General features: G+C 47.8%; 1 protein-coding gene across 7 annotated transcripts; it reads right to left on the reverse strand.

Annotated features, from left to right (window-relative positions):
• On the reverse strand, positions 1 to 25662 carry TADA1 (transcriptional adaptor 1). 7 transcript variants are annotated; one of them, XR_015259177.1, is made up of 12 exons: positions 25502 to 25662; positions 25163 to 25254; positions 23980 to 24045; positions 14807 to 14904; positions 9701 to 9910; positions 8524 to 8675; positions 7391 to 7553; positions 6010 to 6263; positions 2977 to 3154; positions 2213 to 2287; positions 1481 to 1794; positions 1 to 578 (listed from the first exon to the last, which is right to left on the reverse strand). XR_015259177.1 is itself a non-coding variant. In XM_010117749.2 (8 exons), exons 1-8 carry the CDS (start codon positions 25573 to 25575, stop codon positions 6111 to 6113), a joined length of 1008 nt encoding a protein of 335 aa, XP_010116051.2. In that variant the 5' UTR covers positions 25576 to 25662; the 3' UTR covers positions 5815 to 6110. The 7 variants fall into 7 exon arrangements, 1 of the variants encoding a protein (XP_010116051.2); XR_015259178.1 differs by lacking the exons at positions 1481 to 1794; positions 2213 to 2287; XR_015259179.1 differs by lacking the exons at positions 1481 to 1794; positions 2213 to 2287; positions 2977 to 3154.
• Between the last annotated feature and the right edge of the window lie 106 nt (positions 25663 to 25768).

Below are 25768 nucleotides of genomic sequence, written 5' to 3' on the forward strand. Positions count from 1 at the left end.
TTCAAACAGAAACAATATTTTTTTTTAATGATAACCAACAACACACTCCCAACGAGGCAGTCACTAAGCCGATGCCTGCCATCTTTCCGAGGGCGCTCTCTTCAGAGGCGATTCCTCTGGGGCTTACCTGGCAGCCAGATCCAGATGGAGCAGAGCAAGCTGCCGAGCGCCCTCCCAGCCAGGCATCCAGCCCTGCTCCCAGACTCAGCTCCCCAGCAACTGGCCCCACAGGGCGAGGGTAAGGACTAGATGCGTGGCAAAGGGTCTGCTCTTAGGCTGCGCGATGGGAATGGCTCCGCTAGGCACAACTGAGCCGGCAAAGGGGCCACAAACACTCGCTGCAGTGGCAGTTCCAAGTTCTTTTCCACACACTGTGCCCATTGCAGGGAGGTCAAGGTTCCAAGCAGAACCTCAGAGTAGCTTGTACTGCTCCAATGCAGCAACTTTTTGTCCTCAGGCAGAAGAAGAGCCAACATCCAGGCCTCCAGCACTCCACCAGAGCATCCTCAGACTGAGGATAGTCTGCAGTCATAAAACCCCCGTCGGCCAGATGTTATCTCGATACACAAACTCATTTCCTGGCAAGAAACAAATCAAAAATGCTACAAAAAACTTCCCTTGGATGCACTTGGTGAAAAATTACTCTTACACAAGTTTTCTGACCAATTACAACTTGATTTTGCCTCCTCCTTTTATGATTTTAAAAAAAAAAATATTCGTCTAATCAGGACTTTGGACCACAATCAAACTCAGAGCTGGAGCCAGGTTACAGCAGCTGTGGTGGCCAGCAGCCTGCGCTTGACCCAGAAGAAATCTGCACCATGTTTCTGTCATTGCCACACAACCCCACCTGAAGCTGTGTCTGCACGGGGATGCCCAGGACACTTAACAGGACTCCTCAAAAGATGCAAAGTCTAGGAGACAGCTGAAGTGCCCGGGTCTCGGCATGAACTAAGGCCACCGTCCACCAGAGGAAGGCAGACACTAGTGTTCGTGCCCTGACTTTGCAGGCGCCATGAACTCTGCTGTGCAAACAAGCCCGAGAGGTGCCAAGCAGATGACAGTCCCTTCTGCCCGCAGCGTCTGGAGCCCACAGAGCTGTGCTTGCCTCCAGGTTTGGTGAATATTGACCTCAGGGACACGAAGGGCACACGTCTGGCTCCCTGGCCTGCCCCTGGCTACAACCACAGCTACACATGAAGTCTTTTTCTGCAGTAACTGCACGGCAGGCCAGTGAATTCTTCCTCTCGTCCTGCCAACCAGACCACACCAGTAACCACACTGGTGAAGAAAAGCAAACTTTTTGGCTCTGAGAAACTATTTCCTTCTAAGAACCTGTTGAAGTTACGCTGTCTCTAGCAGCACGAGCCGTGCCTCTCGGTGGGAGCAGAGCTTGCTGTCATTTTTCTACTGCTACAGCACCACTGCAAACCTACTGCACATCATTTCAGGCCAGCACAACACAAACATCATCACCTACAAACACATGACAGGGAAGAGCCACCACCATCCCTCTCTGCAGCTGCCTTCTCAGAACTGGGGAGGCAGCCCCTCTTCTGTAGGGACTTTCTTCTTTGATGACATCAGGCTGCAGCACTAGGTCACATGCTTGCTTTCACCCCAGGAGCAAAAAAAGCCATCTCCTTTCTTGGTACTGTTTCTGCTTGGCTGGACAGCAGAACATTTCTGCAGCCCCAGTCTGGAGCTCTTGGGCATCCACAGTGTGGAATGCAGTACGTGTGGTTTCTTCAAGCAGCCTCATTTCCTCATTTTCCTCTCTTTGCCAGAAGTTTCCTAGAGGTCAAGTAAGGAGGAAGGTCATACAAAATCACTCACTTAAATTTTTCTCTATTGAGAAACCAGAATGTGCACTCTTAGGTACTGCTGGCACACAGTCTCTGGCCCTCAGAGAAGCCACTCTTTGCATCAAGCCCAATCCCAGCTTTCTACAACAGGGGGATTGTCTGCTAGGAAGGAAAAAACTGAGGCAACAACCAAAAAAGTCCACCTCAGCTGCAGCAGAAAGTGAGATGGCTGGGAGAGGATATATGAGCAGTTAAGCTAAGAAAAAGGCAGTGCAGTGCACGTTTGATAGCAAGTGCTATGCTCCGGGTTTCTGCTGTGAACCAGCAATGAGAAACATCTTTCTTGGTCACCAGTCTTGGGAGCAAGAGTTTGGCCATTTGGGGGTGTTGAGGAGGGCTACACACACATCTCAAGGATCCTCCTTGGCACTCAGCTGGAAAGGTTTGGTCAGACTTAAGCCAGGTCTGGCAGCTGGAACAGTCTGGGAAATAAAAACAAGAGACTTTATTTCCGCGTCCTGCACTCTCAGGGGCGTTGCCCACATCCTGAGATCAGATGGCAATCTTCACCCAAACTCAGGCCATGAAACAGGCCTGATGAAGCTCTCAAGCAGGTTTTTTTCCCCGTCTTCATGTGGTGGGTGATGGTTTTCCACTGCAAATCTTAAATCCATTAGGAGCTCCCAAGTGGCAGCTTTCAGTACATTGCACAGTTCCTACTGGGTTAAGAACACAGGATGCAACTCTTGCTATTGGGGATGTGACAGATGTCTCATTCCTTCCCTTGTGTCCTCCCATACAATACTCTGGGGTGAATATGACAAGAAGTTCTAGGTCTAAGCTGCAGCAAGAAGCACGAAAAAGCCTTCAGTGGTGAAGACTGCTAAACAGTGCCCAGGTTGCCTAGGAGAACTCTGAAAGCTTCCATGTGTAAGTTTTTGGGCTAAGGTCTGTCAGGAAGTTGTAATCAAACTCAGCTTGCCATAGACTTGGCAGGGTCTTGGTGGATCTTGGAGCAGAAGATGAACCCTTCCAAAAAAACTTCAGTGCTACTTCAAGCTGCTGCTTTGAAATTCAGCAATCTTTCTTACTCATTTTAGAGGGCTGACTACTGTAGCGAAGACAGACATTATGTCACAGCGAAAGCCACCAGCCTAACAGTGATACATACCATTACCATCACCCTGCTCTCAGTGCAGGTGTCCAAGGTCAGCGATTCAGTGTCCAGCTGGCTGCTGGTTCCTAGTAGCACTCAATACTGGGACTCAGGAGTCAATACTGGGGCTTCTTATGCTTCCATTTCCTTGCTGCTGACCTGGATGAGAGGATGGAGCATACGGGCAGCAAGCCTGCAGATGATGTGAAATTGGGAGGAGTGGTTCATACGCTGAAGGGCAAAGCTGCTATTCAGAGGGACCAAGACAGGTTGGAGAAACAGGCTGAGAGGAACCTCAAGTTCAATGGCAAATGCACAGCCCTGCCACTGGGATGGAGTAACCCCCTGCAGCAGAACAGGCTGGAGAACAGGCAAGAAAGCAGCTTTGCAGGAAAGGACTTGGAAGTGCGGGTGGACAACCAGCCCAGGAGCCAGCAGTGCAGCTGTGCAGCAAAGGCCAAGCGCTAGCAGGAGCGCAGGCAGCAGGGTGAGGAGAGGAATCCTGCAGACAGTGACACACCAGAGCAAGTTCAGCGGAGGCTAGCAAGATGGTTTGGGCTGAAAAACACAACGTATAAGGAGAAGCTGAGAGAGCCAGGTTTGTTCAGCCTGGAGAGAAGGCAAAAGGGAGATCTTGCTGTTATCTGCTACTCTCTGACGGGAAGCCACAAAGGGATGCACAAGAAAAACTGAAAGGCAACAGGCACAGGTACAACATGAGAAATTCTCACAAGATGCATGGAAAACCTTCACTGTCAGCATGGTCACACACTGGAATAGAAAATGCCACCACCCATCTCCAAAGAAGATCACCTACTCTAAACTTTGAACTTAACTCTTCTTTCAGAATGGAGTGGACAAAGCAGCCTCCAGATGTCCCTTCCAGGTAAATCGCCCCAGAAGGCTATGAAGCACCACTTCTCACGAGACCTCGCACTTTATGGGAAAGTGCATTGAGAACGTCTGCCTTTCAGTTTTCCGATCTGTGAAACGGGGCTGACAGGATTTCCTTATTTGAGCCTTTGTTGTCTAGCAGATGTCCTGAATAACCCACTTTTTTCAGTGTGGAATAGATTACTCAGCTCTTCAGAACTCTGTCTGCAAAGCCTTCCTCCCAGAACATGCAAACAGAAGAGAGAGGCACTTCTTGTGCCATACTCAGTATTTTGTTTCAGAACTGACTTGTGATGCTGTCGGAGACTGCATGCTTTCTTCAGATCTGAAATCCTCAGAGCTGTTCCAAAGTTTCTAGCAAACAAACTTAATGCTTTCATTTTGCACCAGAAGCATAACTTACCTGGGAAATCCCCCTCCCACACCCCAGAGTCCATACTTTGGGTGACTTTATGATCTCACCACATACAGTTACTCGGGTTCAACGTTGCTTTTAAAAACTGCCATGTAAAAGCCACCGGGGTCAACTTTTAAGCTAAGGCTCACTCTGAATGCTTAAGTACAGAAGAAATGGCAGGTGCAAGGAAGGGACCAAAAGGAATCTTCCACCTCCTCTCTCCCACTCCCCTCTTAACCACACACTGCTATACCTTAAGAGACATGACCTACCACGTGGTCAACTGCTCTTGTCCTTCCAGGCCCTGCTGTAGCTCTTTCTCCAGCTTCTTCATAAATCCTAAACTGGTCTTCTCATGACGAGAGCCACTGGTATCTGCATGGGCGCTGCATCTTGCTATGCCTAACTCCACAGCACATCCTGCAAGGGGATGCAGGAAAGCCAGGAACACTCTGGCCCAACATGAACAATCATGGGGGAAAAGAAAGGAAGTTATTAAAATGATAACTGGGAGGAAACATCAGGGACCTGCACCCTGGGGGTGCAGTAGAGAAGGAAACTGCATGGGAAAGGGGAAAGATGACAGCCTTCCTATCCAAATACTTCCCAAACAGAGGAAAACTAGAACAAAAGAGAACTATGAGCTTCCCCTTTCATATTCCCCCCCGAGGAAGCTGTTTCAATCCCGCTATCTGGAGGCGCAGTAAGTCAAGTCATCCTTCCGCAGGTACCCTCTGTATGTGTCATTAAGAACAGATAATGTTTTAATAGCATTTTTGCGTTATAAGAAGCCTGTTCCCTTCAGCATCTGAGGAGCACACAGCTGACTCAGGAAGACAGTAGCGTGCCTGAAACACAGCAGGTGGAATTTCCCCTTTTGCACACAGTGATCTGCGCGGCTCCCCATGCGGAGAGGTATGGCTGGATTTTTTTTACGATGAAGTGATACGAGATATCTCGCTCATGCTGCAAATACAAGGAGCCTGCAACACTACGACAGTGAATTGCTGTATGTATTCGGGAGTTGCTGTCCCGCCTCAGGTACGGTCAAGCTGCCTGCTGGGACGGCTAAATCATTAGCTGCACTGACAGGCACAGAAGTCACCTCTTGTCATAGATCCAACAACTCCTAAAATATCTGATCACAACTACTACAAGACAGGGGTGAGTCAAGGACCAGGCTGATGTGCAAACATTACTCACAACCCTGATTTTGTTGTGTATTTTGGTAGCTGGTGAGAGATTCCTATGACAGTGCGTACTTTCATGTTTTGTGATGCAAAACAGTTCAAAAGACAGGCTAGAAAGGATCTTTCTCTTTTTGCCTTGTTTTCTCAGTTTCTAGTCAGAAGTTCCCTGGTAGAAGAGGAACAATGTCACCTTACAGAACGGCTCATCTTCACAAAAGCCCACCCTGTTTCCAGTTAAATGAATGGAAAAAGATCCCACCAACTGCAGCAGAAGTTGGACAAGGCCCCTGGAGACTGAGGTCAGAAGAGAAACTACCTGAGAGAGTGAGGAGGCAGATTCCCCATGCTCAGAAAAGAAAACACAAATACACCTTATTTAAAACCAACTCTTTTCACCCTCACTTTTATTTTTCCTAAAAAACAGTCTTTGCAAACAAATCTCTTGTTTCTCCTTTCCAATTCAGAGGGATTGCTGCAAGCAGTCCATGGCACGTGACTCTGGGGCAGCAGAGAAAGTGTACCGCAACTCAGTCATATTTCCATAGGAAAAGTTGACTCATAACTTACGTCATCCTTGAAATGCTGACACAGTTTTGTAAGAAGCATCCAAATGTCAAGTCCAAGGAGCACCACTGTAGCCAGCTGAGGCCCGACGTGGCTGCCTAGCTCTAGCAGAGTAGAAGGCCCTCCTTTGCCGCGAGACGCTGGCGATGGATTTTATCCTGCTGTAGCTCTTCATGGTTTGGATGCCAGAGTTTCATGACAATTCTCTCAATGTTTAGCGCGTAGACAGTGTGCGCAGGAATAACTTCTTTGTGCACCTGGAGAAACATATTAGATAACAAGTGTCATGCTTTCATATGCATTTTCCCAGATTGCCTATGGAAGAATCTCCCTCTCCTGATCAGAGAGTCAGCCCTGCAGAGCAGGAATGCAGGCTGTCACATACGAGGAGAGCTGCAACTTGCCAGCACTGTCACACTGCCAGTACAGAATAACTGCCTGTTAACGTCATTCTGTAAGGGAGTAGCATGGTAAGGAAAGAATCATTTTGCTCTTGCAATGCCAAACAACAATTTGTCATCAAAATCTTACAAACAGCAATTCTAGCTGACTAAACACACGAGACAAATGCTTGATTACAGCTCTTAAAATTAATGGTCTGCCTCCACAGCCCTGAGACAAAATCCCAAGGCCTGTTCGCAATAGTGGGGATCAAGAGGGAATTCCTCACAGCTAATTTTAGACATTCAAAGTAGTCTGAATGTCCTCAGAGCAGCCAGAAAGGGATGGACCCGCAGGCATACATCTCCACAGGAAGACTCATCCAGCCTACCTCTGACACGTCCCCAGGGTTGGGGTGGTCATAGCTAACCCACTGTAGCAGCCTGCACGCCAGGACCGAGGTGGAACATGAGGAGTAAGAAGGGACACGCCAGGCAAGTCATTTTGCTGCATCGCTGGCAAAATCTCAGTCTAGCTCAATTCTGATGTAACCACCGCAGTCTTGCTACAGAGGAAGACTTCACCCTTCTTACATAGCTATGAGAAGAGACAGGGATTTCCTCATCAACTCCCTGACCAAGGGGAGCAGAACAGACATTAAACCATGAGCTGCCTGTATGTTAACTGCTACCTAACAGTGGGAACAAGTTAAAGCCAAAGAATTCAACCTAAGGTCAGGTTGGATGGGACTCTGAGCAACCTGATCTAGTTGAAGGTGTCCCTGCTTCTTGCAGGAGGGCTGGACTGGATGGCTTTTATAAAGGTCCCCTCCAACCCAAACTATTCTATGATTCTAGTTGTAAATTTGAGAGGGAAAGACAAAAACAGACTGCAGGAGGAGAAATCAAATCCCCCTCCATGCACGTAAATGAAATTCGAGACTGGTAGATGGTACTCAGGACAGCACTGCCTGGGACATGACAGTGTAACATGAACAGCTTACCTGTAATGCCTCAAAAAGGTCATACATGTTCACTGGCGGGAGGGATGCTGGTAAGGTGTCTCCAGAGCATGCCAGGAGTAGAGCTGCCTGCTGCTCCGCATCGTCGGGCGGGGGCTGGGGAGCTAGGCTCTGACCGGCAGAAGGCGTCGCACAGGCTGGAGGGCTGTAGACAGAGCAGGCAGTAAAATCTTCCAGTCAAGAAAACAGCACCAGTTTTGGAAAGTACACAGAAGGGGCTTGGCTTTCCTGTATCAGTTGGCTTAGCCCCTATGTACGTAAAATTATTTCAGCTGGAATTAAAATATCTTTAAAATTCCAGTTTAATGTAATTAGTGCAAACTGATCCTTAACAGGCTTCAAATCTGCTTAACTGATCTCAGTTGGGCAACTTTTGCTATTTACAGCCAATAGTTTCTATCCAGCATAAAAATTAAGGCGCCCACAACATTAAACTGAAAGCTGTTAGCTGTTAGGCAGAGTTGTTTGTCGAGGATTGCATTCGTAGTGTTTGTAGTGCTATAATAAAATCTTAAAACACCCACGGCCTCCTGTCAACTGCTAGAAGCAGTCAGAGACAAACACAACTGCCTTCTCATACACACACGCTGCCAGATGCGCAGCACAAGCTGTTTGACATTGAGACTTTGGAAAACAAGATGACCTTGAAGCTCTGCTAACTGGAAAGGTCTGCCAAGAAACCATAAATACATTTCGATGCAGGAAATGACAGGATGTCTGTCAGCGTTTCACAGGTCTTCACTGACATTTCATTCCTGGCATAACAGTGGTGCCCCGACAAAGGCAGGGCTCTTCTGCCCAGAGGCAGCTTCCCCTCACTACAGCTTCCAAAAAGCAGTAACTACTAAGGACAGTCAGAGGGCCAGGGGGTCACCTTTCTAAATTGATGGACAAGCACAGGCAAGGGAGAGAGACTTAACACTGTCCTAAATTCCACTGCTGAGAAATCCCCATATTGCCCCTCCCTGTTTAGCTGTACAGTCCTCTGTATGGATACCTTCTTAGCGTGTGAAAGGTAAACACTATTAACAGATTCTGAACAGAACTGAACCGCGGAGCAACTTTGGGAGTGGCAAGCTGCATTTGAAATTAGCAGTGTGCTGAGAGCTCCTTACCACTCAATTAAATTGTTGTAAGCAACAACGCTGTTCTTCAGATATGGCTGAGGGTTAACATTGCTTCCAAAGGCATACTTGAAATGGCCATCTCTCAGACGATAGGCTTTCCTCCTGGATATCACAGACGCCAGAATATCCTTAAGATGGTTCTGCAGTGAAAAATGATCTTATTACACAGGTCGATTCATTCACCCTACCAAGCCACATCTATGAGAAGGCCCTCACCAACTGGCAAGACCAAAGTAGTCCTGCTATGACCACAAGGACCTGAAGACACAAGGAAACCAAGATCTGGACAAGTCATAGTATGTTTTCACTATCAGATAGAGAACATGGCACAGTGAGTACTGTACGCCTTAGCCTGTGAACTGCACTTTAATAGGGGACATGCTGTCTCAAATGTCAAAGAGGTTTCTTAAATGTTAGGAAATTCCCAACCTCTGATCCTTTTGAAAAAGAGTTAAGAGATTTCATAATTGGCACTAGATGTTACACTTGTACTGAAATACTGGCCCTAAAACTACCACTCACTCCTCTTTTTCAGACTGTTCAGCTGCCTGAAAAGTGCTGGAGAAGCAGCTGTCTGAAAAAACAAGCAGACAACTGCTTCTTAATTTGGCCTCACTCCCAGATAGGGAATTCAGGTTGGCCTCCACATCCTGACTCCAGAAAACCATCCACACATCAACGCTCCAAGTAACAGCTATATCATTCCTGGGATCTGTCCGGTAATGCATCACTGATGGCCAAAACCAGCAACAGCAGGCACTTCACCTGCAGGTGTTACCTGATTCTGTCACTTCACTTCCATGCCAGATACTTGTGCCTATAGTGGATTATTTTTTACAGAACTGGTTAAACTGGAGCACCCGTTCAGTCCCTACTTTTAAGTGACAGGAACAGCATTCTCCAAAACAGCTTCTTAAGCATGCCTGGAGTTCTTCATATGCAAGTACTTCAAAATTAATAACTTGGAGGCAGAAATCCGAGATTTTACATCTATGATGCCACAAATCTGGAAGCCCTTTGATTCTCATCTTACTCCTCCCGAGGCACACAGGCAATTAGAGAAGCAGGTTTCCTCTCCCCTCTGAGGGATGCTACCCCATACTGCACACAGAGCCTTTTGTTGCTGGTGTAATGGGAACACCAGTGCTGCCCAGCCCAGTCTCACCTCCACAGCATACACAACTGCAGTCACTGCCTCCTCTGTGACGTTGTCTAGTCCGTGTTCATATGCGGTTACGATCATCCTTCCTTCTAACTGGCCACGTGTAGGGAGCATCATGGTATGAGAACACAGCTTCAAATCATCATCCTCCTGAGGATCCTTTGCTACAAATTGCTGGGCTCCAGACAGCGGATTCTGAGGCTGGAACCGGTGCTGTTACAAACACAACATTAGAGCACAGGACGATAAATACTTAGTCAGACCCTTTGGTTCATCCAGCCAAAGATTCCTTCTCCAGTTGGAAAGCAAACACCTATAAAAACGTATCACCGTAAGGCAAGCAGAGTGACATTCCTCCCCAGGATACTCAACCAACCCCCAACAATTTGTGACTGAAGAAATTTCTGAGCCAGGGTTCGTGTCCTTTTATTAAACAGCCCATGAACCTGTCCAGCAGCACCATGAACCACCTAAACTTTGGGTATCCACAACATCCTGCAGCAAGAAATTCTAGTGTAACAACACACCACACAGAGTCACCTCCTCTAGTTTGCTCTGTATTTCCCATCTGCTAGACTGATTTGATTCTCCTGCAAGTCTCAGATGTGGTCAGTCATTGTCCCTTTTATCTCTGTTCACGCTATCCAGGCCAGTGATGATTTTACAGACTTTCACATCTCTCAGTCACCTCTTTCTATGGAGAGTTCTCATCTATTTAGTAATTTCTTGTACAGAAGGGTGTACTTTTACTTACTAACTGTACAGTTTCCATCAAGATTAAATACAATTACCCTAAAGCTTGTGTGATTGATTCTTAAATTTCTTTAAAGTTTTAAATGCAACAACTTAGCCAAATTCCAGTTCTGAATTTCATACTCTAGTCTCCCCATGCACTTTCAATACTCTAAGCAGAGTTCTGTTACTCAGCAGCCACTGATTCTGAGATGGATTATTGCTATTTTTCAGAACCGACTCAGTTAACAACTCGGTTATTTTATATATATATAACCACCACAGAACAGGCATTCATACCAGAAGGCAGCAACCCCCATTTCCCAAGTCACATGTATTCCGGCACAATTCCCTTGCTGCTCTGGTGTCTCAAGCTCTGAGCGCTTTGCTGGCTCCTGGGAAGTCTCAGTCCCCAGGCAGAGTGGGGAAAACAGCAGATGGGAATGATTGACGCTTGGGCCCAGACACGCGCTTAGCCCAGCCCCAACCCATAAGGGAACAACATGGTCCTGGCTCATCTATTACTCCCCACAGCTCCTGCCCCTCAGCTCTCCAAGCCACAAATCCAGTGGCTCTGGAATGAAGATTGCCACAAGGCTCTTATGGGGCATCAAGGCAAACATGTACTTTAAATACAAACAATGAATATACAGCAAAGCACATCTCTCACATCTTAGTTTCAGGAGAAGAAGGGGGGGTGCTTTATTCAAAGGACAGAGTGGCATTTAACTCAGAGTGAAAAACCAATCCACCCACTAATGATGTGAAAGCAGGTTTCTCTCCCCGTAATTCTGAAGACTTACGCTTTCATTACAGGAAAGCTACATGCCTGTATGCCTGGAAAAAAAGACCTTCAAAATGTAAGCAGCTCTTAAGAGGAATGTGTTTTGGTAGAGCAGAAGCCAATTGGAGTGAATTCGTGGTCTTTCACAGCTGTTATTCTGACCAGTGAGGGAAACATCAGGAAATACCAAGGCACTTCAAGTTCACGCTACTGAGGAATTCCATGAGTAATAGACGAGCTCGTTAATCATAACATACATTGCATACAGTACTTGCTACCAAGGATTCCAACACAATGTTGCCTGTGGAGCTCAAGGGCAGCCCTGGCTGCAGTGACCATGAGATGGTGAAGCTCAAGATCCTTAGGGCAGCGAGGAGGGTGTGCAGCAAGCTCTGTACCCTGGACTTCAGGAGAGCAGACTTGTGCCTCTTCAGGGATCTGCTGGGTAAAGTGCAATGGAATACAGCCCTGGAGGGAAGAAGAGCCCAGGAAAGTTGGTTGATATTCAAGGAGCACCTCCTACAAGCTCAGGAGCAATGCATCCCAACAAAGAAGTCAGGCAAAAACGCCAGGAGGCCTGCATGGATGAACAAGGAACTCCTGGACCAACTGAAAAACAAAAAGGAAGCCTGCAGAGGGTGGAAGTAAGGACAGGTAGCATGGGAGGAATACAGAGAAGTTGTCTGAGCAGCCAGGGATCAGGTAAGGAAGGCTAAAGCCCTGACAGAATTAAATCTGGCCAGGGACATCAAGGCAATGAGAAAAGCTTATTTAGGTACATCAGGATAAAAGGAAGACCAGGGAGAATATATTTCCTTCCCTCTCTAGAAGGAAACAGGTGACCTGGTTACCCGGGATGTGGAGAAGGCTGAGGTACCCAATGACTTTTTTGCCTCAGTCTTCACTGGTGAGGACTCTAGCCACATTGGCCAAGTTGCAGAAGGCAAAAGCAGGGACTGGGGACAATGAAGAACTGTCCACTGTAGCAGAAGAGCAGGTTCGGGACCATCTAAGGAACCAAAAGGTGAAGTTGCCAAGCCACTGTCCATCATATTTGAGAAGTCAAGGCAGTCTGGTCAGGTTCCCGCTGTCTGGAAGAGGCGTAACATAACCCTCATTTTTAAAAAGGGGAACAAGGAAGACCCAGGGAACTACAGGCCACCCAGTCTCAGCTCTGTGCCTGGCAAGGTCATGGAGCAGATTCTCCTGGAAGCCATGCTAAGGCACATGGAAAATAAGGAGGTGATTGCTGACAGTCAACATGGCTTCACTAAGGGCAAATTGTGCCTGACCAATTTGGTGGCCTTCTACAGCAGGGTTACAGCATCGGTGGACAAGGGACGACCAACTGACGTCATCTACCTGGACTTACACGCTGGAGGGAAGGGCTGCCAACCAGACCTTGACAGGCTGGAGAGGTGGGCCTCAGCAAACCTCAGGAAGTTCAACCCAGCCAAGTGCAAGGTCCTGCACATGGGTCAGGGCAATCCCAAGCACAAACACAGGCTGGGCAGAGAATCAACTGAGACCAGCCCTGAGGAGAAGGACTTGGGAGTGATGGTGGACATGAGCTGGCAATGTGCACTTACAGCCCAGAAAGCCAACCACATCCTAGGCTGCATCAAAAGCAGCGTGGTCAGCAGGTCCAGGGAGGGGATTCTTTCTCTCTACTCTGCTCTGGTGAGACCCCACCTGCAGTACTGCATCCAGCTCTGGAGCCCCCAACATAAGAAGAATATGGACCTGTTGGAGCAACTCCAGAAGAGGCCATGCAGATGATCAGAGAGCTGGAGCACCTCTCCTGTGAGGACAGGCTGAGAGAGCTGGGGCTGTTCAGCCTGGAGAAGATGAGCCTCCAGGGAGACCTTATAGCAGCCTTCCAGTACCTAAAGGGGGCTTACAAGAAAGATGGGGAGAGGCTGTTCAGTAGGGCCTGCTGTGACAGGACGAGGGGTAATGGTTTCAAAACAGAGGGAGGTAGATTCAGACCAGACATAAGGAAGACATTTTTTACAGTGAGGGTGGTGGAACACTGGAACAGGTTGCACAGAGAGGTGGTGGATGCAGCATCTCTGGAAATGCTGAAGGCCAGGTTGGACGGGGCTCTGAGCAACCTGATCTGGTTGGAGATGTCCCTGCTTACTGCAGGGGGGTTGGACTGGATGGGCTTTAAAGGGCCCTTCCAACCCAAATGATTCTCTGATTCCAGGAACAGTGTATAAACACACACTAGAAATGTGGTATCCAAGTAAACAAAATTCCAAGACTTCCACTACATCATGACTTGCTTATCAAACTCTCCTCTACTTGCTACTGAAAAGTTACAGTGAAGTTTCAAAAGCAAAAGATAACACAGATTGCCATCAGAATTCACATTGCAGCTGTGAGCACTGCAAAATATTTCAGCAGTTTGTAAACACGATGAGCCTTCAGCTGGACTCACATCCCTTTGAAACACTGCTCTCTGAAGCACACACACATAATGCCTAATTATAGCGCCTAGAAGCATGGTAGGCACTTTGGCTAAGCCAGGCTAACTTCTCACCCTGTAAGAGCGGGAGGTTTCACGTGCCCGTCATATCCCCAGCCATACGGTTGCCCCTCCTTCCTTTGTGCTGTCTTTGGCATTCATCCAACCGCAAAGAATGCCGATCCAGCTGAATAAACCAGCAAGAAAAACTTGGGGTTTGGGATCTTCTTTGTTTGGTTAGTTTTCTGCCTTGTCAGAGAACTGAACCGGATCACAATGTGCTCAGACACCTGATAAATCTAGCTCAGGAAGAGACAGACACTCTCCCTTTCAACAAACTTCATTCACTCTGAACTGTCTTATCAAACCCTCCGCCTGTGAAAAAGTGCATTATGCTCATCCTCCTTCACACCAGGCTCCCTCCACACTGGTCTGTCAGCACAGAAACAATGGTGTGACAGTACCAGATGGATATACACAGCCTTCGCTGCAAAATTAACTGGATCTTGTGCATTTCTCTGCCACATACCAGAAGCCAGCATCTTTGCAAAGCATTTTCAATTCTGAAACAACCTGGCCCTCTTAAAACATTCCATCCAGGGAACATCTTACTTCTAACACTTTGGATTGTAATGTTCTGCAGAGTGAATCTTACAATCCTGCAACTTTGCCTGAATAAACAGGAAATCACTTTCACTTCAATAATTCAGCAGATGTGTGAAACGGATAAGATATCGCAGAGAATGTGAAAGGTGAATGAGACCATGAAAGACCTGTCCAAGCGTTACCACAGTGACCAGAGAGCTAAAGTTACTCCTCGCTGGTTCCTGGAATACCAGCTTTTGCAACTTTGACATTTAGGTGTTCTTCCATGGACTCTCTGGTGTCTAACAAAGCCAGGTCACACCGCAGCCTTCCTCCCAAGATGCTTCCATAAGAGAGGCAGCAGCTACTAACCCCCAACTCCTGCCTCAATCCATAACTCTAAACAAATATGACATATATCACTGCATGCGATGAACTTTCATCACCCCTGGTCATAACAAAAACTGCACGCTGTACAGAGCTCTGCACCCCCAGCAGAATGTCAGACAGCAACGACCATTTGACTGTGGACACTTACATCAAACTTTTGTCGAACTGAAGAAATTTTTTTCTTTCCTTTGGGTTTTCCAGGTTTAGTTGCAGAGCCACCCGGCCATGGCAGAGATCCAGCACCTTCTAGAAATTGAAAAGAAAGAAAACCACTCAATATGTGTTGCTCATTTAGGGTAAGGATGAGACCGTTCACGCAGGAGAACATTTAACATTTGGCCCTCAGGTAGGCTTTAACCCAAAACCAACAGCCATGGCCCAGAGGAAGGACTTCTCGGGGACAATACTCTTGGCAGGCCTTCTCTTCCTTTGTCAGCCCCCTGCCAGCTGGACTCACCCATGATCGATCACTTAAGTACAAATTTCTGTCCACACACCACACAAAAACCCATGGTGGAGGGAGAGAGATAAGCATAGCCTCCAAGAAAAACCAAGGATGGAACAAACAATTTGTTCCATCAGGAATAAGACAGGCATTTTCCCGGAGGAGGATTCTCCTCCCACCAGCTCCTGGATCAGGTCAGATGCAGGATCAAGCAGTCTGATTCATCTGCCTTTACAGCTCCCCATCAGCTTTAGCAAGCTTTGCCTCATACTCTTGTTAAACATCATGGCTGGTTGTTCAGGAGAGGCGGGGAAGAACTGGAAAGGCCACTGAGCTCAGCAGCAGGACAACACCAATGTGAGCAGTGAGCTTGTAACTGACCGGAACTGGCCAGCAGCTGATGAAGAGATTCTTGCCTAGTCCCAATAAGTAAGTACACTTGACCACATCCCCTTGAGGAGACTGCTCAAAAGTCCACTGTTTGACAGCTACACCTACAACACACCAAACCACATCCTGGTCATCACACAGCTCTTGGCAAGGACAACCTAGCAGATTTCCCACTGACGAATTTACAGGATCCCTGCACAACTCCTTCACTGGGGCTTAAGACAGCGTAGCATTGCATGTGCGTGTTCTTGGTGACAGTGAAGAAGCGCAACTCAAAGACTGGACAGCCCTCTTGTGGCTAGAGAGGCAGCCTCTGCTTTGTGTCACCGGTATCCTCCTCCCTTGGTTTTGCACAAAGAGTGAGCACCCTTTTTCCTAGCACCCTTTTTCCTCCAGAGCAGAGCGTGCCCTATGCTGGTGTCCCTGCCCACCTCCAGGGAGCTCAGACAACTCAGCTCTGAAGGTACCTCAGTTGCCTTCAAAGTGGAGGCTGGAGCTCTGCTGCCAGGCGGTGCTGACAGCGCAGTGGCATCTCAGACGTCTCCTGTCCGCAAAGCCAGCATTTGCCATTTCCTCCCGACCTGGAGGAGCAGGGACAGCAGCCATCCCATGACTCACCATCCACAACTCGGCCAGCCCCAGGCACATTCACTGAGTATCGGCCAACAACCAGCCCGGGTTCTGTCCTGTTACCGCAGGCTGCCACGGCTCAACACCAGCTCCACGCCAACCTGCGTGCTTACCTCTGGCTCTCACAACTGTGTTTAATTTGCTGTAATCAGGAATTCATAACTACAGTTATACTACAACCCTGTTTGTAGGGAATGAGGCTGGCTGGAAGTCCGTGGCTACGCGGAGCTTCCCACACTTATGGCCGGAGCATGAGCACAGTGTCCTCTGCCACAAAAAAAAAAAAAAAAAAACCCCACACAAACAACTTCTAAAACATGACTTTAAGGATCAGGCTAAACCAGAGGATTCAGGTGAAGTTTATGAAGGGTCAGCTGCTAAGAAGGGGTTAGAAACAACTTACAGAAACACAAAGATGGCATATTCTCCCTATAAAAACCGTTTCTTAAAAAGTTTACCTACATCCTATTAGCGAGGTGAAACCAACAGCCTACAACAAACCTTGTTGTCAAAATCTACCAGTCCATTATACAGAATTAAAAGATAATAAATAAACCCTCTCCAAAAATCATAAAGCTGGCTCACTACTCATCACTACACTTCAGTAGAGGCCCTAACAAAGGGGTGTGGGAAGGCACTGTGGACAATCACCTGAAGGACCACTCTCACCCTTCATCAAAATCTCAGGACTTATATTTTAGGATCTATCAAAATAAGGCTACCTCTCCCACAAGAGGTTTTGCCCTTTACAAATGAGTTCTTTTTTCCCCCCTGCTCCTTTGCAGCCTCACTTACAAAAAGTATCCCTAGCTAACTGTGTGACCAGATGGCAGAGACGGAGAAAGGGCAACGGATGGAGACAGAAATAGTAATCAACGCCCTTTTATCTGACAATTACAGATGAATAGGTTATAGCAGAGTCTGAATTTTTAAAATGCCTTATTTTAAAAAAATAATCTCGTAATTTTTAAACTAAATGGCAACTAAATTTTTTGTCTTTGACAGCGAACCTGAAAGATGCAACTTAACTGAATCTCAACTTGCACATTTAACAAAAACTTAGCTTAGAACAAGGAAAAGGCGAGATACTATCTCCTATTTCCCATTATAACGAGCCCAGAGCAGAGGTTTTTTAGCTTCTTTTCCAAGTTCTCATATTACTAAGCCTGACTTGCACTAAATGAAGAAAGCAAAATTTCCCTCTCGTATTCTAAGAAAACCAGTATTTGCCTTCCTGGTCACAAATGACAAGGTTGGGTTGGCTCAGATGTGAAACTTCTGAGCTGTTAGCAGCTTTTATTTAATCTTGCTAGCAAGAGAAGTATATGTTAACAAGCCACAGAAATGGCTGCTGATACGCCTTCAAAGATGAGCAACAGATAAGAATGGTTTTCTAAGGGCTGCCACCTCTCTCAGCGGTGGCAGCAGCCAGTCCAGACAGAGCGCGTCAGGTTTCCCTGACATGCTACACCAGCACCGCGCAGGAGGAAAGGACAAAGATACAAACAGACAAAGTAATGAGGGAGAAAAGCAGCCAGGCATAGGAAACAAGCACTTCCCCACCCTCGTTTATTTAATCTTCAGTATTTTATTTATCTTCTTGCAGAGACAAGGGTTTAATCAAATATCTCCAATGACCTTCCTCTGTCAGCAACTCACACTCCCATTTTCTTACTTTTCATCCCTTCCCAGTTCTCTGGAGAGAAGCAGAACATGAAGTTGGAAGCCCTTCAAGCAAAGCCTGCGGGCAACCCTGACACAACAAAACATTCCTGCTATCCCAGCAAGAGCTCTCATTCTCTGAATCATCTCTTCGCTGGCTCCACATCACTAGTAAATAAATTAAATCCTTACATCACTATCTCAAGTGCTTGCAGCTGTCTGTTTTGTTAAGTTAACATTTAGCTAAGAAGGGAGGTAACAGCTCAAGCAACCTTGCTAACTTGATTGCCTGCAATCATCCAACAAACAAGTTTATGGAAGGTAAAGAAAGGCTTTAAGTTGGATTTCCTCTTTATAGAATTTTTGGGGGGAAGAAAAAACCCAGACATATAAATTCAGAAAAGCACTTCTGAAAATATTGGTAAAAAGACAATACCAAAACCCCACACTTTGCTTGTTACGGGAAGCGCACCACATCCCTTGGGCTGGTACAGCCAGCCTAAAATCACCATTAGGGCACTCTCTAGTACTTTGGATGGCATGTTTCTGGGAAGTTCCCCTCTGTGGGAACTTCACAGCTTCCCAGCTACATTACAGCTGGGTACCACTGAGTATTTGTGGGGGTCTTTACAAGCATGGCTACTACAGGGAACAACATCATCACCTGTTTCTAAAAAGGGCAGAGAAGTCAGATTTAGGATTGCTCAGGATCCCGCGGTGCTCTCAGCGGGAGCTCAGCAGGAATTAAAGAACCTGGTCATTCTTTACACCAGAACAGGTGTGAACCTTCCTGCCTCTCCACCACCAAGCCCTAAACGTCCTGTGCCACACAGGCTGTTGAACTGGGATTTGACATTTGCGTGACCAACAGCCTAAGCAGGTGAGAGGGGGAAATGGAGAGCGTTTTCACAAAGGGTCCGTTCACCCAGTGTTCCCGTATAAGCCTGGGTGGAACCACTACTCCCAGAGGGAGCAAAATTCAGATCCACAGATGGGTTTGTTTCCGTGGTTCAACATATGTCATAATCCTCAAAAACACCTCCCCCAGGGTTTCCTATTACAAATGCCACAATATCAAGTACACTTTCAATGCCAATCACATTTTTTTTTAAATGCATTTTAAATATGGTTCTTTTCCCCTTGACTCTCTCACACGATGGTGGAAAGTGCACGCATCAACAACAGCTGGCGTGCCAAGTGCTTCAAGTACACTTTTAAAAAATTACTTGTTTCCACAAATCATGAAGTAAACATAATGGTGAAGACAAAAGCCTGTTAGTTTCCATTCTTCCATGGGGGGAAAAAAAAAAAAAAAAAAAGAAAAAAAACATCACACCAACAGAAAAGTAGCAGGTGTCAGACTGGCATCTAGGGAGAGAGAAAGAAATCTAGAGACAAATCTGGTATTCCACTCGTACTATACTTCCCTCACGTGCTGGGTTTGGCTGGAGTAGAGTTAGTTCTCTTCCTAGTAGCCAGTACGGGGCTATGTCTTCGATTTGTGCTGAGAACAGCGTTGGTAACACAGATGTTTTAGTTACTGCTGAGCAGTGCTTACACACCGTCAGTGCTTACACACAGTGCCTCTCATCCCACCAGTGAGTGGCTGGGGGTGCACAAGAAGTTGGGAGGGGACACGGCTGGGACAGCTGACCCCCGCTGACCAAAGGGATGTCCCACACCGTACGATATGATGCCCAGTACATAAAGCTGGGGGAAGGAGGAGGAAGGGGGGCACATTTGGAGCGATGGTGTTTGCCTTCCCAAGTAACCGTTACGCGTTATGGAGCCCTGCTTTGCAGGAGGTGGCTGAACACCTGCCTGCCAATGGGAAGCAGTGAATGAATTCTTTCTTTTGCTTTGCTTGCACGCACAGCTTTCACTTCGCTTATTAATCCGTCTTTATCTCAACCCACGAGTTTTCTCACTTTTACTCTTCTGAGTCTTTCCCCCATCCTGCCAGAAGCGAGCAGCCGTATGGTGCTTAGTTGCTGGCTAGGGTTAAACCACGATCGTTTGGTGATTCGTCCAGCAATTGCTCCCACAGAAAAAGTGCCAGCACTGAAAGCTGTTGCTGCTCCTCACTACCCCTTGGCAGCGCGCTCAAGGGCACACAAACACTGGGGCTCTAAGCTTTCCCAGGTGAATATTGGTCTAGTGTCACCAGAGCCTAGCTCCAAAACCAAAATCCTCAAAAAAAGAAAACGTCAGGTGATTGCTCCCACAAAAAAATTGCCAGCACTGAAAGCTGTTGCTGTATATTAGAGTCTACTGCTTGTTAGGGGCTGCTTTTTGCTTTTGCTGCTTACTGTTCTGCTTATCATCTTCCTCTGCTGTGCTTGGGAACATTATGATAACAGCAACAGTGATGCGCCTGGGCTTGTGTGGCCAGGGCATCGCTGCCGTTTCTGTGCTGCTGCACTGGACAGGCTGGAACTCCAGTGCGAACTCAAGTCAAAGGGACTGTGACCTGTCGGTGCGTCCACGCAGGAGCAGGACACTCCAAAGTGTCTCTGGCCATGGATAAGCCCATGCCAGAGCAGGTACATCTCAAAGCATCTATGGCCGTAGCTACGTCTGTACCACAGCAGGTGTACCTCTAAAGGGTCCACAGCCCATGGATAAGGCCATGCTGGAACAGCGTGGCTCCTCAAAGCAACTGTGGCTGTGGGTAAGTCTTCGTGGCAGCAGGGACACCCCTGGGGAGACTACAGCTCAGAGATAAGGCTCCACTGGGAGCTCGTACATCCCTAGGGGACTGCAGTTTGTAAGTCCAAGCTGGAGCAGGGGCAAGGGGAAAGAGTTCATTGTAATGTTAAACCTGATGGTTTGGTCCACAGGGACCAGAGGTGGAGACTGTAATAAATACCTTTAAATTGTTGTAACCCAGGATTGGAGTTGCATGTATGGGAATTACTACAGCAAGAACTCCTTGTAGTTAGCCAGGCTAGGAGCAAGGGGAAGAGTTCACTGTGATGTTAAACCCTATAACCTAGCCCAAAGGGACCGAGGGTGGAGCTTGTAAGAGATACAGAATCACAGAATCATTTGGGTTGGAAGGGACAAGCCCATCCAGTCCAACCCCCCTGCAAGGAGCAGGGACACCTCCAACCAGATCAGGTTGCTCAGAGCCCCGTCCAACCCAGCCTTGAACGTTTCCAGGGATGGGGTATCCACCACCTCTCTGGGCAGCCAGGGGCAGGGTTCCACCACCCTCAGTGTAAAACATTTCTTCCTTATGTCCAGTCTGAATCTGCCTCCCTCTATTTTGAAACCATTACCCCTTGTCCTGTCACAACAGGCCCTGCTAAAGAGTTTCTCCCCATCTTTCCATCCCCTTTAGGTACTGGAAGACTTGTTGCAGGCCATGATGCAAGCTGCATGTTACAGGAATTACTACAGCAGGACCCACCCGACCAACGGAGAACAAGCCTTGCAAGACGCAGTGCAAGTGCAGCAGTGACCCAACCTGAGCCAGCTTTGCTGCCCAGTAGCTCCATGCAACACACCACCTCTCCTGTCCTGAGTGACCACCATTCACAGATGGAGCCCAAAATCATGGGCTAAATGAACTCAATGGACATTTGATGGACATTTTCAAGGGTGGCCCACAGATTAAGGGAATGGTATCTGTGTGTTATATCAAAGGATGGGGGGGGGTGTAGTTAATGAGAATGTATTGGATAGCATGGGACCCAAACATGACACAGATGGCATGGAATAAGGGTGTGCTGGGTTTGGCTGGAGTAGAGTTAGTTCTCTTCCTAGTAGCCAGTACAGGGCTATGTCTTCGATTTGTGCTGAGAACAGTGTTGGTAACACAGATGTTTTAGTTACTGCTGAGCAGTGCTTACACACCGTCAGGGCCTTTTCTGCCTCTCATCCCACCAGTGAGTGGCTGGGGGTGCACAAGAAGTTGGGAGGGGACACGGCTGGGACAGCTGACCCCCGCTGACCAAAGGGATGTCCCACTGCCATGCTCAGTACATAAAGCTGGGGGAAGGAGGAGGAAGGGGGGGCACATTCGGAGCGATGGTGTTTGCCTTCCCAAGTAACCGTTACCCGTGATGGAGCCCTGCTTTGCAGGAGATGGCTGAGCACCTGCCTGCCAATGGGAAGCAGTGAATGAATTCCTTCTTTTCCTTTGCTTGCACGCACAGCTTTTGCTTCACCCATTAAACCATCTTTATCTCAACCCACGAGTTCTCAATTTTACTCTTCTGATTCTGTCCCCCACCATCCCACCGGGGGTGGGGCGAGTGAGCAAGCAGCTGTGTAGTGCTTTGTTACCAGCTCGGGTTAAGCCATGACACCTGGGCTTGCATGTACAACCTGCTAGGCCACACACAGCAGACTGGTAAAATCTACCAGTCAGAAGCCCAGAAAGTGGTGTCTCAGTACAGACTAGCTCTAGAATCCTTGGGAGACTCTGCAGTGATCTGAGGAGAGCAAAACAGACACTCCAGAAGGGGCTAACAGTATGTACTGTGAGCTGCAGAGCACTAAATCACATATTTTAAGAACACACATATATGATTAAACTGATTTTTTTTCAAGCTGGCTTATGCAGACCTGTGGACAAAGAGCCAACAAAAGCCTGCCTAAAAGCACTGGAGGTGACCATTACATTCTGTCACCAATCTGCTAAAGCAGTACAACAAAGGGTTCTTCAAGGGCTCTTAAAGAGAGTAAGCTTCAATGGGACAACAGGAAAAGTCCTTGCAAAGACTTGAAATTAAAGAGGTCAGGCAGGAAATAACAAGCATATGGAAGCCACCTGTGGAGCACCACACTGCTTTGTGCAGGGTCTCATACTTTTAACGCACTCCCAGAGTCTTGAAAAAGGGCACTGGGGAGCTGGTACAGTTTGCTGACAGATCTGAGCTGCTCAAGCCAGGAAGATGAAGCCTGACTCAGCAGCACAAGGCTAAGTGACTGAATAAAGAGACAAATGAAATTCAATACAGTTAAGCATACAGAGGTGCACACAGGAGTTAACAAGCCCAACTTCAGTCACACAGCAACAGACTAACCTGACCACTGCCACTCACAAGCAAGACCTTTGGGCTATGACCTCTCCTTCAACATCCACCTCAGCTCAGTGCTGAGCTCAGAGGATGCAGGCATTCTCTCCCTCCCCCTCCTAATTTAGACTCAGCTACTTCAGGTAATATTCACAGCAGAATCACTGTCCTTCTGCTTTCTCTTTATAAGGCAGATGTAAGTATTCGAAGTCAAAAGCAAGGCACAGCAAGATTTAGACAGAAGTCTTCTGAATTACATGAGTGCAGACTGCTAAAGAGGGCAAGTCTGGGATTCAAAAGGTGTTTGCAAAGGTCAAGAGCAAACAAAGCAAGTGTGAAGGTGGGGGAGGTTAGCACTTAATTAGCACAGCTGTTATAGTTAAGGACCAGGCACAACACAAAAAGCTGTGGGAATCCATAAAGTTTGCGTTTTTTCCTTCCTCTAGCTACATCAGGTTCCCTAATAACACACACAGTTTCTCCTCTCGGAAACTCATCTCTCAGGTCTCAGCCCATTAGAGCTACAGCAATTTTCTCTCCCTTACTACACATCAGTTTCTTATCTTGAATCACAGCTCAATTGTCCTTCCTATCAGATCTCCGGATTGAGAGTTCTTCCAAAGACCAAACAAAACATATCTTCGAATCCTGACGACAGTCATTCTAAATGCTTACAAAGCTAAAAGGCTGGCTATCTGCAGAAGGCTGAGTTAACTGGCCACAGGTCAAATCAAGACCCACTGTAAGCACTCCCAGTAAGCATTTTTTTAATCAGAATCATACTTGATTTCAAGATCAGTCAGGAAAATCCAGCTCCCCAAAGTGATATCCCCAGCAGAGAGAACAAACAGCATCACCAAATTCAGAAGAGAGAGGACGTGGTAAGCAAAACAGATCAAAGGCAAAGCAGCATCTCCCTTCACACAGAACACACCCAATCCAGAAATCAAGCCAGCTTATCACACACAGCAATCCAGCACACAGAGCTCATTCATAAAAGCATCTCTGCTGAAATCAGCTGGATCACTACTACTTCGCAACACTGTGCCTGTGTGGCACAAAGAACATGAACATTAAGGCTCAGAAAAGTGGAGTGCTTTGAACAAAACCCAACAAACGTGGCAAAGAGTTACTGCCCGATGGTTTTTAATGAAGCTTCTCAGGACTTACCTGGTGCAGAAACCAAGATCTGGCATCGGGTAAGAATAGCCAGGAGGAAATCGTTGTGAGAGTGCACTGCATAAAGACAGAGAGCTCATCAGCAACACATCAGCACCCAGAGGCACCCCCCCCCCCCCCCCCAAGCCATCTTAAAAGTAGCTTGCTACACTTTCCACAGTCATGTTTTCCTCACGTCCTTAGCTACACAGGCACAACTTTTTTTGTTTGTTTGTTTTCTCCTTCTACTGGACCCAGAACCTGCTACTACCAGCCCAAGAAAAAGGCTACCACATGGCACAGAAACAAATTAGGTCACTTCTCAGCGTGCCACACACACAAATCTCAGCGTGCACACAACACAAACATTCGGTGTATCTAGCCAGAGGAGGATCAGCTGTCCCTCCTGCCACAGGCTTGTGGGAGTAGGGCTTTTGGTTTTGCTAGAAAAGGACTAGTAAGAGCCAGCCTCAGGAAGGTGAAGTTAAAGTGAAATAATTTCTAGATAAAATGCAACTTCCTCACAGAAGGGTTACTGGAACACAGAGCAAGTAGAAATACCATAGGCAAACTGCATAAGCCAGGGTTAGAGGGTTGCAGGATTCTCTCTGGCCTCCGAATTCAAGCACCAACAAATTCGCTGCCCCTCCCCACAGCGATCAGGAAGGTGGAAGCCAGGAGCCCCTGCAGTGCTCTCACGGAGACACCCAGCAATGTCTGCAGACCCACACAGAGGTGAGTACAAAGGAATTTCACTCTTCAGCCTGCCACCGTCAAAGGCCAGGAAGGAGATCTGCCCGCTGCATAATCACTTTGCTGAATTCAGGGTTTCCTTCCCCCACTTCAGCCACAATACTAAAGGAAAGTGGAGTATGGAAGGAACTGGGTCTCTACAGTGACATAACAAAGTAGTTTCTGGTTGCTGGGACAATATGTTGTACTTTTTTACCATATTTACACAAGCTCAAATTGCCTGTCAGTCCTGGGGCCACAAAGGGATTTTCCCCTGCAGGCCAGGGCACCTCCAACCTTTTTAACTTGACTGCCACCCCAGCCCTGGCCATTCTTATTTCTCTCTCAGAGCAATTTCCCTGTTCAGGTTCCAACATGCAGCAGGGAGGAGCTTCCCCCAGAGCTGCCAGTGGCAAGGTAGCATGATAGCCAACAGGAAAACAAACACAAAATGGCTTTTTACCATTGTCCTGCGTGAGAAGCCTGCGTGCTTCCAAATCAAACTCCTCCTTACTGATCTTCTGCTTGAACCAGAGCTTCAAGTTGGCCCAGTACCTAGGGAAGAGCACAGAAGGTGCAGGCAGCAAACAAAAAGGGGTTTTCCTACCCCCACTGCTTTCCCCCAGCAACGCAAAGGGGCCTGCCGCTAGGCCAGCGCTGAAGCTTCCCCACAGACACAGTACAAACGCGCGGCCCTTCGAAGGCCAGAAGAAGATGAGCGGGCCTCGCAGCAGCCAGGCTCGGCCTAGTCCGGCGGGACGCCCCCCCGGCGGCTCGGCCTCGTCCCAGTCCCCCCACTCACTGCTTCACATTCTCGCCCAGCGCCTCACTCAGGCTCTTCTTGGCCGCCTCCAGCTCGCTCACGTACGTCGCCATCACCGGAGAGAGGGGCAGCAAAAATAAAAAACAAAACAAAACAAAAAAAACCCCAAACCCCTCCCGCCTCCGTCCCCCAGGCCGTAAAGCGCGCGGCGGCAGCCGTAAAGAAGGGCGGGCGGCCGTCACGTGACGGCCAGCCGGGCCCCCGCCGCCCGAGAGGGGAGGCGGCGGCCCCGCGCATGCGCAGAGG

Source organism: Chlamydotis macqueenii, chromosome 8 (assembly GCF_036417535.1).
Source record: "Chlamydotis macqueenii isolate bChlMac1 chromosome 8, bChlMac1.mat, whole genome shotgun sequence".
Lineage (NCBI taxonomy): Eukaryota > Metazoa > Chordata > Aves > Otidiformes > Otididae > Chlamydotis > Chlamydotis macqueenii.

Excerpts from the sequence above, each read along its gene's own strand:
- TADA1 (XM_010117749.2), bottom strand. The coding sequence starts at position 25,575 with ATGGCGACGTACGTGAGCGAGCTGGAGGCGGCCAAGAAGAGCCTGAGT. Across the intron at positions 14,905-23,979 it reads GATCTTGGTTTCTGCACCAG|AAGGTGCTGGATCTCTGCCA; the intron begins GTAAGTCCTGAG and ends TTCAATTTCTAG. Across the intron at positions 8,676-9,700 it reads CAGTTGTGTATGCTGTGGAG|AACCATCTTAAGGATATTCT; the intron begins GTGAGACTGGGC and ends TTTTCACTGCAG.